General features: G+C 50.3%; 1 protein-coding gene across 1 annotated transcript in view; it reads right to left on the reverse strand.

The window, feature by feature from the left end:
* The window catches only part of thsd7ba (thrombospondin, type I, domain containing 7Ba), a 216,070-nt gene that overhangs the window by 26,560 nt on the left and 177,010 nt on the right, over window positions 1-12,500 (reverse strand). The window contains exons 14-16 of the mRNA XM_087804249.1: window positions 6,489-6,677; window positions 3,904-4,158; window positions 1-104 (exon numbers count right to left, since the gene is read on the reverse strand). The exon at window positions 1-104 is cut by the window's left edge and continues 75 nt beyond it. Of these exons, the coding sequence (XP_087660375.1) occupies window positions 1-104; window positions 3,904-4,158; window positions 6,489-6,677 (548 nt within the window). The remainder of the gene's footprint in view (window positions 105-3,903; window positions 4,159-6,488; window positions 6,678-12,500) is intronic.

A 12,500-nucleotide genomic window follows, 5' to 3' on the forward strand; every position in this document is an offset into this window, starting at 1 on the left:
CTTGAGTCCACTTCCACAGGACACGCTGCAGGAGGACCAGGAGGACCAGTCGCTGAGCTTACAGTCCAGAGGACACGGGACGTGACAGACGTCCAGCAGGAAGCCTGAACAACACAAGTTTGATTGACAGGTCTTCACTGACGCCAGTGTCACTCATCAATGCACTTAGTTCAGAGCTTGTGTGTATCGACAATCAAAATAAAAGAATGAACAAATATCATTCTTTTTAAAGATCTATTCATGTTGGACATTTATCTTTTGAACATGTTTGTTAACGTTTACTTTATATACTGTATTTGATGAAAGTTGAGAAAAACTAATGAATCCATGGGTAAAAAAAGTGATTCTGTCACAGCAGGTTATACAATGAAGGTTTTTTTAATCTGTTCTAGTTTTTATTATTGAAATTATTTATCAATTATTTTCATGAGTCACCTCTCTAAGTGCACTGCTTTACAGTACACTGTAAGACAGTGCACTTGGACACTTTTCTCTACTTTTCTCTAAGTTCTACGTCATTTGGTGCTCGGCCCTCTAACTGCTTCGCTATTGGTTTACCCCTGAGGCACCGCCTCGTCTCTGAGAAAGCTTAATGAACTCGCCACCCAGCTGGTTCAGTCCACTTCCTATAGAGGCGGGAAACACCCGCCACACTCCCTCGTTTACAACTCAGCAGAAGCTCCAGACAGTGGAATGTTATGATGGCGAATGAATATTGAAGTGAACATAAGTAAGTAAGTAAGTAAGCATGAAGTGCTAAGACTCTCTGGAGACGAGAGACACACATGTCTGCTTCGTTTGTCTAGGCCCAAATCACACGATGACTGATTGTGTGGCCTGCCGAGCGCTTCCCATGGCTCTTGACAGCGACGGGAGGCGTTCGAGGCTTGTTGACGCCTCAGAGAGCATGATTATGATCAAGACAGGTTAACAATGTTGTGCACTCGACAAAGTGATGAGATGATAAAGGTTTTGGGCCCTGATGAGGCGAGCCAGTTGTCCTCCTGGTCGCGGTCTGTTCACGATCGAGGGACGACTGGCTCACTGCAGGGAGATCGACCATGATGTATGCAAGAGCGATGCAGGAAAGTATCTCTTGCAGACAACATGGCCCTCCTGCAGTGCACTCGACGGGCTCACTTCTACAGTGTACTGCAGATGAGGTAGAGGAGAACCACTGAAGCTGCCCTCCTCAGGATGACGCGTGCATATGCTGTCCTGGAGGAGGTTCCGGGATCTTCTCGCCTGAAACATCGACATCTGTGGTGAGTTTGTCCATATTTTTCCTGAGATTTCAGGAATATCCCCAGAGGTCGGTGTGGGAGTTTTCCCATGATCGATCTGGACCTCTTGGACACAGACGTCGGAGGTAATGTCGCTCAGCAGGTGTCAGTTCAGCTCAGTGTTCAGATGCCCGGACATCGGATGCGCTGTCACCGATCATGCAGCAGCTGAGGGTGAGCGATCTCCTTCTGTAAAATACACTTTATGGCAGTAGAGGACATGAAACCGATGATTCTTCTGTGGTTGATTATGAGTGAGATACTGGCAAAGCGCGCAGCTTCAAGCCTGTGACAGGAAGTTACTCGCATGTTTTGAAGTCTTTGCTGCTAATGCTAAGGGCTCATGTTCTGCCACTCAGAGCCGGCGAGGTTTTTACTCTCACCACATAACTTAAAGTGTTGTCTAACACCTTAGTCCGTTCTTTCATACTTGGGTCCGTCCTCACAGATGAGGGACAGACCCGATCACTTTCTTGATTTGCCCTTTAAGATACAGATGTCCTCTAGACCAGCTCAATGAGCTGTGTTTACTCACTTCAGAATACGGAAACTAATTTTGCTAACGTTGCCGGAGTCTGTTGTTCCTCCACCACAAGAGTGTCGAGAGCAGCCAGTTCCGGGTTTGGTGTCCCGGTGTTTCTTGGCAAGAGTGCCATGGAACAGCGTTTTCCCTGCGCCATTACGCACCGAGGGTTTCATGCCATCCTGGCATCCTACGGGGGCGCAGAACTACCGCCCCTGACGGGACATGTTGTGACATGTTTGAAGACCCGGTTTCAAGATCGGAATCTCCAGCGAGCTGGTTCACCTAAGCAGATGTCCACGAGACTGGATTAATCAGCTGTGTTTACTTCACTTCCGTGTTGACATGCGCCGGTCTGACGGGGTTTGACAGCTGATGAGGTAAATGAAAACAGACCGGAGATGTCCATGTTGACCAGAGGTTGTTCCTTCCCTCACAGCGTTGTCAATAAATTCTGGCGCCATGAATGGCATCACGTTTTGCGGCAGAGAAACACCATGGAATGTACACACTATGGAACCTTTACGCGAGGGGTTTTTGACGCCCTTCCGAGACCAGATGAGGGCAAGGAGCTACCCTCCCTGCTGGTCTGGCAGCTGGAGAGATGCGTGGCGGACGGATCTCACGAGCAAGAAGGTCAGGACCGCCACGAAGCTAGAGAATGTACGGGACGGGGTGAGTGATGCGGCGGCGACGTGCACGCGATCTGTTCTCAACTCGCATCAGCTCCGTAAAATTTCTTCAACACAGTTGCTCGAGAATCGGCATCATGTGACGACAGCAGGCGCTGTTATGTCCCTCCTGGGGCTCGTGGCAGCAGCTCACACAGTAGTGCGGCTGGGCTTGCTGCATATGAGGGAGCTCCAGAGATGGTTTGTTCGTCACAAGCTAGACCCTAAGCGGGACCAAGGTCAAAAAGTGAGCCGTCCCATTTGGGTTTTGCAGGACATCAACTTTTTAGAACTCTCTAGCCAACCTCAGACGGAGAGTTCCATTAGGTGTTTTCATTTCACTCAGGTGTTCACAGACGCATCTCTGAAAGGTTGGGGAGGCACCTTGGGTCAGACCTACACCAGCAGGGTCGTGAACAGACCGGTTTACAGACACACCCACTGGCTAGAGTTGAAAGCAATTCACAATGTCCTGCTTCACCTCTCTCCCCAACTGTCACCGTCCAATGCCCTAGTGCTATCAGACAACTCCACCAGTGGCGTACGTGAATTGCCAGGGTGGAGTCATATCCCCGGCCCTTCTGAGTGTGGGAAAGAAGATTGTTGTGGGCAGACGGTCACCGGCTCTCTCTCAAAGCTCAGCATGTGCCGGGCACGCTGAATGTAGTAGCAGACAGACTGTCAAGGGGGGCTGTCCAGGACGAATGGGGTCTGTTTGAGTCGTGGCTGACAAGATGTGGTCTTGGTTCGGTCACCTGGTGGCGGACCTCTACGCCAACATATGCCTTCTTTGGTTCTCCCTCAGGGCCTATGATTGCCCCCCACTAGGCGTGGACGCTTTGGCCCACTTGAGTTGGCCGGCCGGCTACTGTTCACCTTCCCTCCTCCACGACTACTCCTCCAGCCCTCAGTGGGATCTTCCAACCGCAGCCCCACTTGGACCCAGGTCAAGATCATCTTCACCTGTTGTCCTGTGAGGGTTTTGTTTTTTGGCGCCTGGCCTCATTCGGCTGCTCTGATGCCTTATTCATTTGCCATGGCAGATGTTGGCTGGGGTAGCCGGTCTTCCCTCAGAGGTCTCTCATTGGGTGAGGTTGGCCATTATCCAGGGCTACCAGGCAGCGAGTGGATCTGCTCCTAGCGAAATAAGGTAAGGTAAAAAAAAAAAAAACTTTATTGATCCCTCAGGAAGGATCAAAGGAGGTCTCCTTTGGGAAATAGGGGCACATTTCACATTTCAGGTCCTAGTGATGCTGCTGTCAAGAGCGAGGTCTAGCTGGGGGTACATTGATCCCGTCGGGCTTCGCCTTGGGTTTAAACAAATAGCGAAGTGGTTCAAGGGCGGAGCACCATATGATGAGTTGATTTTCTAACTTCAACTACAGATGGCGGACACTTCATTCTGACGAGGGTATCACATGTTTACCTGTTTCCGTGCACAGTGAGGCGTCCACCAAACGTCCCTGTCGGTCCGTGCAGGCCACAGCTTTGTAGCGGAGACCTGGACCGCACTCGGTCACTTCCTGCCGGTGCGCGGACCAGGAGGAGGACGCTGGAGGGAGGATGCAGGACGACCAGTTCCCGAAGGGCAGCGAGACAAACTCCTCACAGGGACAAAGCTCCGTCTCTTCCAGCGGAAACATCTTCTCATTCTGGCAACGTTCCTTTTTTCTGCTGCGACCTGAGCCGGACAGAGAGACAATTGTAGAACCAGAGTCTGGTTATCAATATTCTGTAAGGCTTGTGTACTTGTATCTGCACCAATAAAACTCAACTAGTGTGTGTTATTTGTCCAGAGTTCATCATCAGAGACTTCTCAGTTACTGCAACGATATGATTGGCTGACAGAAACGTGTTTATATTGACGTGAGTCGATGCTAAAATAGTTCATCGGTGAGAATAATGATTGTTTTCAAACTGAGAAAGAATTCAAAACATACATAATAAAGAAATAAAACCATATGCAGGTTGGAGGGAGGCGGCGCCCTCTATGGGCAGAACTGATGTGTAACGTAGATCTTTAGCCTGAACCTCAGAGACTCTTGTTGACTTATTCAAGTCAAATGTTTAAAACATCTTTGAACACATGTGTTGATATTATTCCAGATTCATCCTCATTCCAACACATCGAAGAATCAAGAAGCAGTTGGAAGGTGTTTAGATGTCGTTAAGTGTGTTTTTGGACGAAGATGAAGACGAGATATTTAATATAAATAATATATATTTTATATGAATACTTTATATTTTATATGACTACTTTAAATGTTATGTTAATACTTTACATTTACAATACTTTATATTAAAAATACTTTATATTGAGAGTTAAAAATAAAATAAATAAAACACTGATCCATCATGGAGGCTGGAGCAAGTCCCAGCTAGTCGAGGCAAGAGAGACACATCAACACACACTCTATTCTAGACAGTGGGAGGAAACCAGAGTACCCGACAACAAGTGTTTGTCTCACCATCAGGAGAAACAACAAACAAACAAACAAACAAACAAACAAACAAACGTGTTGTTGCTGCAGAAGCTCTTGAGGCTTCAACTGTTCGTCAACTTTACTGAGAATCAAGTGTTTTCGCAGCAGAAAAGTCCAGAGACTTCGAATCCATTTTTCAAGACTAAATTGAAAAGAAACTCGAGGTTTGCTTCGTAACACGATGTTGACTCGAGCCCTGAGGCTTTGAATCCAATATTCATGAACACAAACGTCTCCAGCTTAGACTCGACCTCTGAGTCAGAACTGCACGACTCATTAGATCTGGATCAGTGTTTACATGTTAATGTAGCTTCAATAAACAAACAAGTGTTTACATGTTAATGTAGCTTCAATAAACAAACATGTCAAGTGTTTACATGTTAATGTAGCTTCAATAAACAAACATTTCAAGTGTTTACATGTTAATGTAGCTTCAATAAACAAACAAGTGTTTACATGTTAATGTAGCTTCAATAAACAAACATGTCAAGTGTTTACATGTTAATGAAGCTTCAGTAAACAAACATGTCAAGTGTTTACATTTTAATGAAGCTTCAGTAAACAAACAAGTGTTTACATGTTAATGTAGCTTCAATAAACAAACATGTCAAGTGTTTACATGTTAATGTAGCTTCAATAAACAAACATGTCAAGTGTTTACATGTTAATGTAGCTTCAATAAACAAACATGTCAAGTGTTTACATGTTAATGAAGCTTCAATAAACAAACATGTCAAGTGTTTACATGTTAATGAAGCTTCAGTAAACAAACAAGTGTTTACATGTTAATGTAGCTTCAATAAACAAACATGTCAAGTGTTTACATGTTAATGTAGCTTCAATAAACAAACAAGTGTTTACATGTTAATGTAGCTTCAATAAACAAACATGTCAAGTGTTTACATGTTAATGTAGCTTCAATAAACAAACATGTCAAGTGTTTACATGTTAATGTAGCTTCAATAAACAAACATGTCAAGTGTTTACATGTTAATGTAGCTTCAATAAACAAACATGTCAAGTGTTTACATGTTAATGTAGCTTCAATAAACAAACATGTCAAGTGTTTACATGTTAATGTAGCTTCAATAAACAAACATGTCAAGTGTTTACATGTTAATGTAGCTTCAGTAAACAAACATGTCAAGTGTTTACATGTTAATGTAGCTTCAATAAACAAACATGTCAAGTGTTTACATGTTAATGTAGCTTCAATAAACAAACATGTCAAGTGTTTACATGTTAATGTAGCTTCAATAAACAAACATGTCAAGTGTTTACATGTTAATGTAGCTTCAATAAACAAACATGTCAAGTGTTTACATGTTAATGTAGCTTCAGTAAACAAACATGTCAAGTGTTTACATGTTAATGTAGCTTCAATAAACAAACATGTCAAGTGTTTACATGTTAATGTAGCTTCAATAAACAAACATGTCAAGTGTTTACATGTTAATGTAGCTTCAATAAACAAACATGTCAAGTGTTTACATGTTAATGTATCTTCCGTCAACAAACAAGTGTTTACCTGTCAGTTGGCGGCGTCGACACCTGGATCCGCCGCAGACACACGACGAGAAGGACGACCAGGTGGTGAAGGAACAGTCGTCGCCACAGGACGCGCCACACGCTCGCACCTGAGCAGGTACAGGATCAGCCCAACGCAGGCAGTCGCTCATGTTGGCGAGTCGAGCGTCGGCCGAAACACAAGTCAGTCCTGAACAGAAACACTCGTCAGATCGTCTGGACCTTCATGACCACATGATCCTCGGAGTACAGAAGGTTTTGAACTGAAGAACATATTTTCACTCTGAAGGTCAGAGACGTTCATCGAAGCTTCATTGATTTTCATCTTCGTCAGAATCAAAGTGAAGACGAAACATGTTCCTTGTTTGGAACTAATGAAGAAATAATATAACATTTTTATTATTATCGAACAACAACTCACATGAACTGACTGACCTAAGGATGATTCATCCATCCATCCATCCATCCATCCATCCATCCATCCATCCATCCATCCATCCATCCATCCATCCATCCATCCATCCATCCATCCATCCATCCATCCATCCATCCATCCATCCATCCATCCATCCATCCATCATCCATCCATCCATCCATCCATCCATCCATCCATCCATCCATCCATCCATCCATCATCCATCCATCCATCATCCATAATCCATCCATCCATCATCCATCCATCCATCCATCCACCCATCATCCATCCATCCATCATCCATCATCCATCATCCATCCATCCATCATCCATCCATCCATCCATCCATCCATCCATCATCCATCATCCATCATCCATCATCCATCATCCATCATCCATCCATCCATCATCCATCATCCATCCATCCATCATCCATCCATCCATCCATCATCCATCATCCATCCATCCATCATCCATCCATCCATCCATCCATCCATCCATCCATCCATCCATCCATCCATCCATCCATCCATCCATCCATCCATCCATCCATCCATCCATCCATCATCCATCCATCCATCCATCCATCCATCCATCCATCCATCCATCCATCCATCCATCCATCCATCCATCATCCATCCATCCACAACAACAACAATAACCCCTGAGTTATCTATCATAACCTCAGGTTCTACGAGTTGGTGCTCCGCCCTCTAACGGCTTCGCTATTGGTTTACCCCGAGGCACCGCCTCGTCTCTGAGAAAGCTTAATGAACTCGCCACCCAGCAGGGGGCAGTCCACTTCCTATAAAGGCGGGAAGCACCCGCCGCACTTTCTCCAACTGAAAACTCAGCGAGAAGGGCGGCCGCTGGGCGACGAGGTTAGAGGGCTTCGCACCAACTCGTAGAACCTGAGGTTATGAAAGATAACTCAGGGGTTCTACGTCATTGGTGCTCCGCCCTCTAACGGCTTCGCTATTGGTTTAACCCAAAGGCGATGCCTGACTGGATAAATGTACCCCCAGCTGGACGCCGCTCCTGGAGCAGCATCGCTAGGGCCCCGCCGGCCCAGGATCCAAATCCACTTGAGCCGTGGGCCCTGAGGGGGGCACAGCAGCGCTCAAAACCGTATGAGCTACTGATCCCGCCGTTACGTCGAGGAGATAGGCCTTAGCAAGGTAGACGTGGACGCCCAAGAGGCAGCTGAGCAGATATCCTCTGCTGCCACACCCCGCAAAAGAGCCACTGAGGCTGCCACGCCACGGGTGGAATGTGCCCTCAGACCGCTAGGAGCGGATCCACCCGCTGCTCGGTAGGCCCGGATAATGGCCGATCTCACCGAATGAGAGAACCTCTGAGAGGAGACCGCCTCTCCCCGTCGGCATCTACCGTGGCAGACAAAGAGGGCATCAGAGCGCCTAAACACGGCCACCCGCCGCAAGTAACAGGCCAACGCCCTCACTGGACACAACAGGTGGAGACGTTCCTGACCCGGGTCCAAGTGGGGCGGCGGGTGAAAGGTCCGCAGCGTGAAGGTCGTCGCCCGGAACAAGGAACTCAGAATCTTCGGGCGGAACGCTGGGTTAGGACGCAAAGACACCGAAGACTCCTCGACGCCAAAGGAAAGACACTCAGGGCTAATGGAGAGGGCACAAAGCTCACTTGCTCTCTTCGTGGTTGTTAGTGCCAGAAGGAGCAATACCTTGAAAGACAAGATATCCAGTGGGACTTGGTCAAGAGGCTCGAAGGTCGGGCCTGTGTGAGAGTCCAGTACCAACTGGAGATCCCACTGAGGGCTGGAAGGCCTTGCAGGAGGTCGAAGCCTGCAGGCACCCCGCAGGAAACGTGCCACCAAGGGGTGGGCGCGAACCGAAGCACCCTCAAACCCGACTTGCCTCGTCGCTATGGCTGATGCGAACACTCTCAGTGTCGCCACAGTCCGCCCGTTATCCAGCAAATGTTGCAAGAAAGACAGGATAGCGGAGACCAAACAAGAGCTGGGGTCCAAGGACCTGTCTGAACACCAGCGGGAGAAGATCCCCCACTTTGAGGCATAAAGCCTGCGTGTTGACGGGGCCCAGGCGTTCTCCAGCGTGTGGAGAACGTCCGGGTCCAAAGTCCCGATCAGCTCGTCCCGTGCAGGAGCCATACCTTGAGAGGCCGGCCCAGCACCGGGGGCGCTGTCAGAGTCCCCCCTGCCTGACACAGGGCAGCGGGGCCCCAAGGGATGGCCCACGGGACCCCGACCACCATGCGCACCAGCTCTGGGAACCAGAGCGCCCCCGGGGAATCTGGTGCTACTAGAATTAACCTCAGCCCCCCCCGCCTCGCCCTCCGAATCAAAGGGAGAAGGAAGCGCGGAGGAGGGAAGGCGAACAGTAGACCGACCGGCCACCTCGAATGGGCTAAAGCGTCCACGCCTAGTGGGGGGCAATCCGAAGCCCTGAGGGAGAACCAAAGAGGGCATTTGAAGTTCTCCTTGCTGGCGAAGAGGTCTGCAACCGGGTGACCGAACCGAGACCAGATCTCGCTCGCCACTGCCTCGGACAGACCCCATTCGTCCTGGACGGCCCCCCTCGACAGTCTGTCCGCTACTGCATTCAGCTCGCCCGGTACGTGCTGAGCTCTGAGCGAAAGCAGGTGACAGTCTGCCCACAGCCAAATCTTCTTTGCCACACTCAGAAGGGCTGGGGATCTGACTCCACCTTGGCGATTTACGTACGCCACGGCGGTGGAGCTGTCGGATAGTACTATTCAATTCAATTCAATTCAATTCAATTCAATTTTATTTAAAGTGTCTTATCATAACAAAGTTATCTCAAGACACTATACAGTTGAAATAAGACTACAGTTGATTAAGGAAAATAGATCCCAGCAATTCAACAAAGAGCAAGAAACAAAACACTGTACAGTGAGCAATGGCGAGAAAAAACTTCCTTTTAGAAGGCAGAAACCTCGAGCGGAACCTGACTCATTGTTGACGGCCTGCCGCTTTGACCGGCTGGGAGGAAGGATGGGGGGGTAGACAGATGGATAAGGAGAGGAGTGAGGGAGGATATAGTGAGAGAAAAGAGGAGAGTGTAGGAGGGTCCATGGGGGTGCTGGAGAGAACTCGGGATCTGATGACATGGTGAAGATCCTGGATCAGCAGCAGCTCTGGAGGTGGATCCCTGGATCAGCAACAGCTCTGGAGGTGGATCCCTGGATCAGCAGCAGCTCTGGAGGTGGATCCTTGGGGCTCCGGGAGAGAAATAAAAAGGTGTGGGTTTGGGACAAATGTAGACAATACATAGGTATACAGACTCCGGTGACGGGTGAAGATATATAGAGGGGAGAGGGGGGGGGGTTGAAATAGCCAGGCCAGAGGGCACATACCTAGCACAGCAGATCCAGACACAGGGGCCCAAGCCGCGGCAGGAACCCGCGGGAGACCAGGACCCGGCAGGCGAGATAACCACCAGAGCCGACCCCAAACACCAGCGAGAAGGCGGACCACCACCGGGGGCGCGAGAGGGCGAGCACAGGCGAGGACGACCGAGGAAGCAGAGAGGGGGAGGCACCAGGCGCAGGCACCGGGGCAGAGGGGCAGCCAGAAGAACCAGTCGGGGGATAGGGCCCCGGGGCCAGGCCGGGCGACGGAGGACCCCCAGACCGTCAGGCCGCCAACAAGTCCATAGCAGGGGACCGAGTCAAGGAGACGGGGACCCACCACAGCAGCGGCGGCGGAACCCCCCCAATACCCTGCGGACACGGCCAGTAGCCGGGTTGAGTGCCACCGCATGAGCCCGGGGGAGCAATGGCAAGGCACCGGCCCAGGTCCCCCGGGTCACAAGGGGGCCACGGTTGTGCGGGCAGGGCGGGGGCAATGGGGCCGCAGCCGTCCGGGAACGGCCCCCAGTCTTTGAACTGTAGACCGCCCCCAACAGCCGCAGCCCACCTCCCCATGAGGGAAGTTTGGGGGGCCAGCAGTATTCGATGGGCAGTCCACGGTCTCTAAGGTGCCGAGGCCCCGCCCATCACACGTACTGACCCCCAGCCACCGCCCCCACCCACCATGCATCACCCAGGGGGACAGCAGCACTTGCATGGGCGGTACATGGTCACTACGGTAACATGGGTCCGCCCAATGCCTCCGCCGTCCCCCCAATGCGCCCCCCCCCCACCCGGGAAGCCCCCGAAAAGACCGACCAGCCCGGCCACGAACCCCCAGGACCAAGGGCGACAAACCCCCCGACCACGGCACATGCCACACAGGGCGGGTAGAGGACCACAGTGAAGCAGGACATTGTGAATCGCCTTCAGCTCTAGCCAGTTTATGTGTCTGAGCACCGGACTGCTCCAGACCCCACTGGCATAGGCCTGACCCGAGGTGCCTCCCCAACCTGTCAGAGAAGCGTCTGTAAACACTTGAGTGTAACGAAGGACGCAACCCAATGGAACTCTCCGCCTGAGGTTGGCTAGAGAGTTCCAAAACTGGATGTCCTGCAAAACCCGAGCGGGAAGGCGCACTTCCTGACCTCTTTCCCGCTTGAGGTCTAGCTTGAGACGACCAAACCATCTCTGAAGCTCCCTAATGTGCAGCAAGCCCAGCCGAACTACCGTGTGGGCTGCTGCCATGAGCCCCATGAGGGACATAACAGTGCCTGCTGTTGTCACGTGACACCGAGCTTCCAGCAACTGTGTTGTCAGTCGGAGAATGGGCTGGATACACACGTCCGGGAGGCGCGCGTATCCCTCCTCCGAGTTCAACAGTACCCCCAGGTAAACTAACTGTTGAACTGGAGTCAGAGCGCTCTTGCTGAGGTTCACTGTGAACCCCAGGGTGGCAATATGGCTCAACACCTTCTGTGTGTGAGCGTAACTTTCTGCCTCTGACCTGGCAAGGATCAACCAGTCGTCCAGATAGGTCAAGATCCTTACCCCACTCACTCTCAAAGGCTCCACTGCCTCTTCCACACACTTGGTGAAGGTCCTGGGTGCCAGAGAGTAGCCGAACGGGAGTCGAGTGTATTGAAACACCCGACCCTCGAGGGCGAAGCGCAAGTACTTTCGATGTCTCTTGACTATCGGTATGTGAAAGTACGCGTCGGTCAGGTCGATAGATGTCATCCAATCTCCTGGACTTACACCTGAAAGCAGTTTCTTGACCGTCAACATGCGAAACGGGCGGGTAGCTATGAACTTGTTCAAATAGCTGAGGTCCAGAATGGGCCTCCAACCCCCGGTCTTCTTCGCCACGAGGAAGTACCGGGAGTAAAACCCTGTCATCATCTCGGCTGCAGGGACCAGTTCTACGACCTCCTTCTGCAGCAGAGTAGACACCTCGTTTCTCAAACAGGATAATTTCTCCTGCTCCGCCATACGCGTCTAGAGAATCCCTGAAAAACACGGGGGTTGACGGGCAAATTGTAGCGCATAGCCCCGCCTGATTACTCCCCCCAGCCAAGTGGGTCCTAGAAGTAAAACCAGGCGACTCCAAGCCGAATAATGTTCTGTCAGAACCGCAGCCCTGGCGAACCTTGGGTAGTCCTGGGGCGGGCCGTAGACGAAAGGGCATCACACAAGCCGCGTCTTTATCTCTTGAATCCACAGAGCATC

Source organism: Callionymus lyra, chromosome 12 (assembly GCF_982586985.1).
Source record: "Callionymus lyra chromosome 12, fCalLyr1.hap1.1, whole genome shotgun sequence".
Lineage (NCBI taxonomy): Eukaryota > Metazoa > Chordata > Actinopteri > Syngnathiformes > Callionymidae > Callionymus > Callionymus lyra.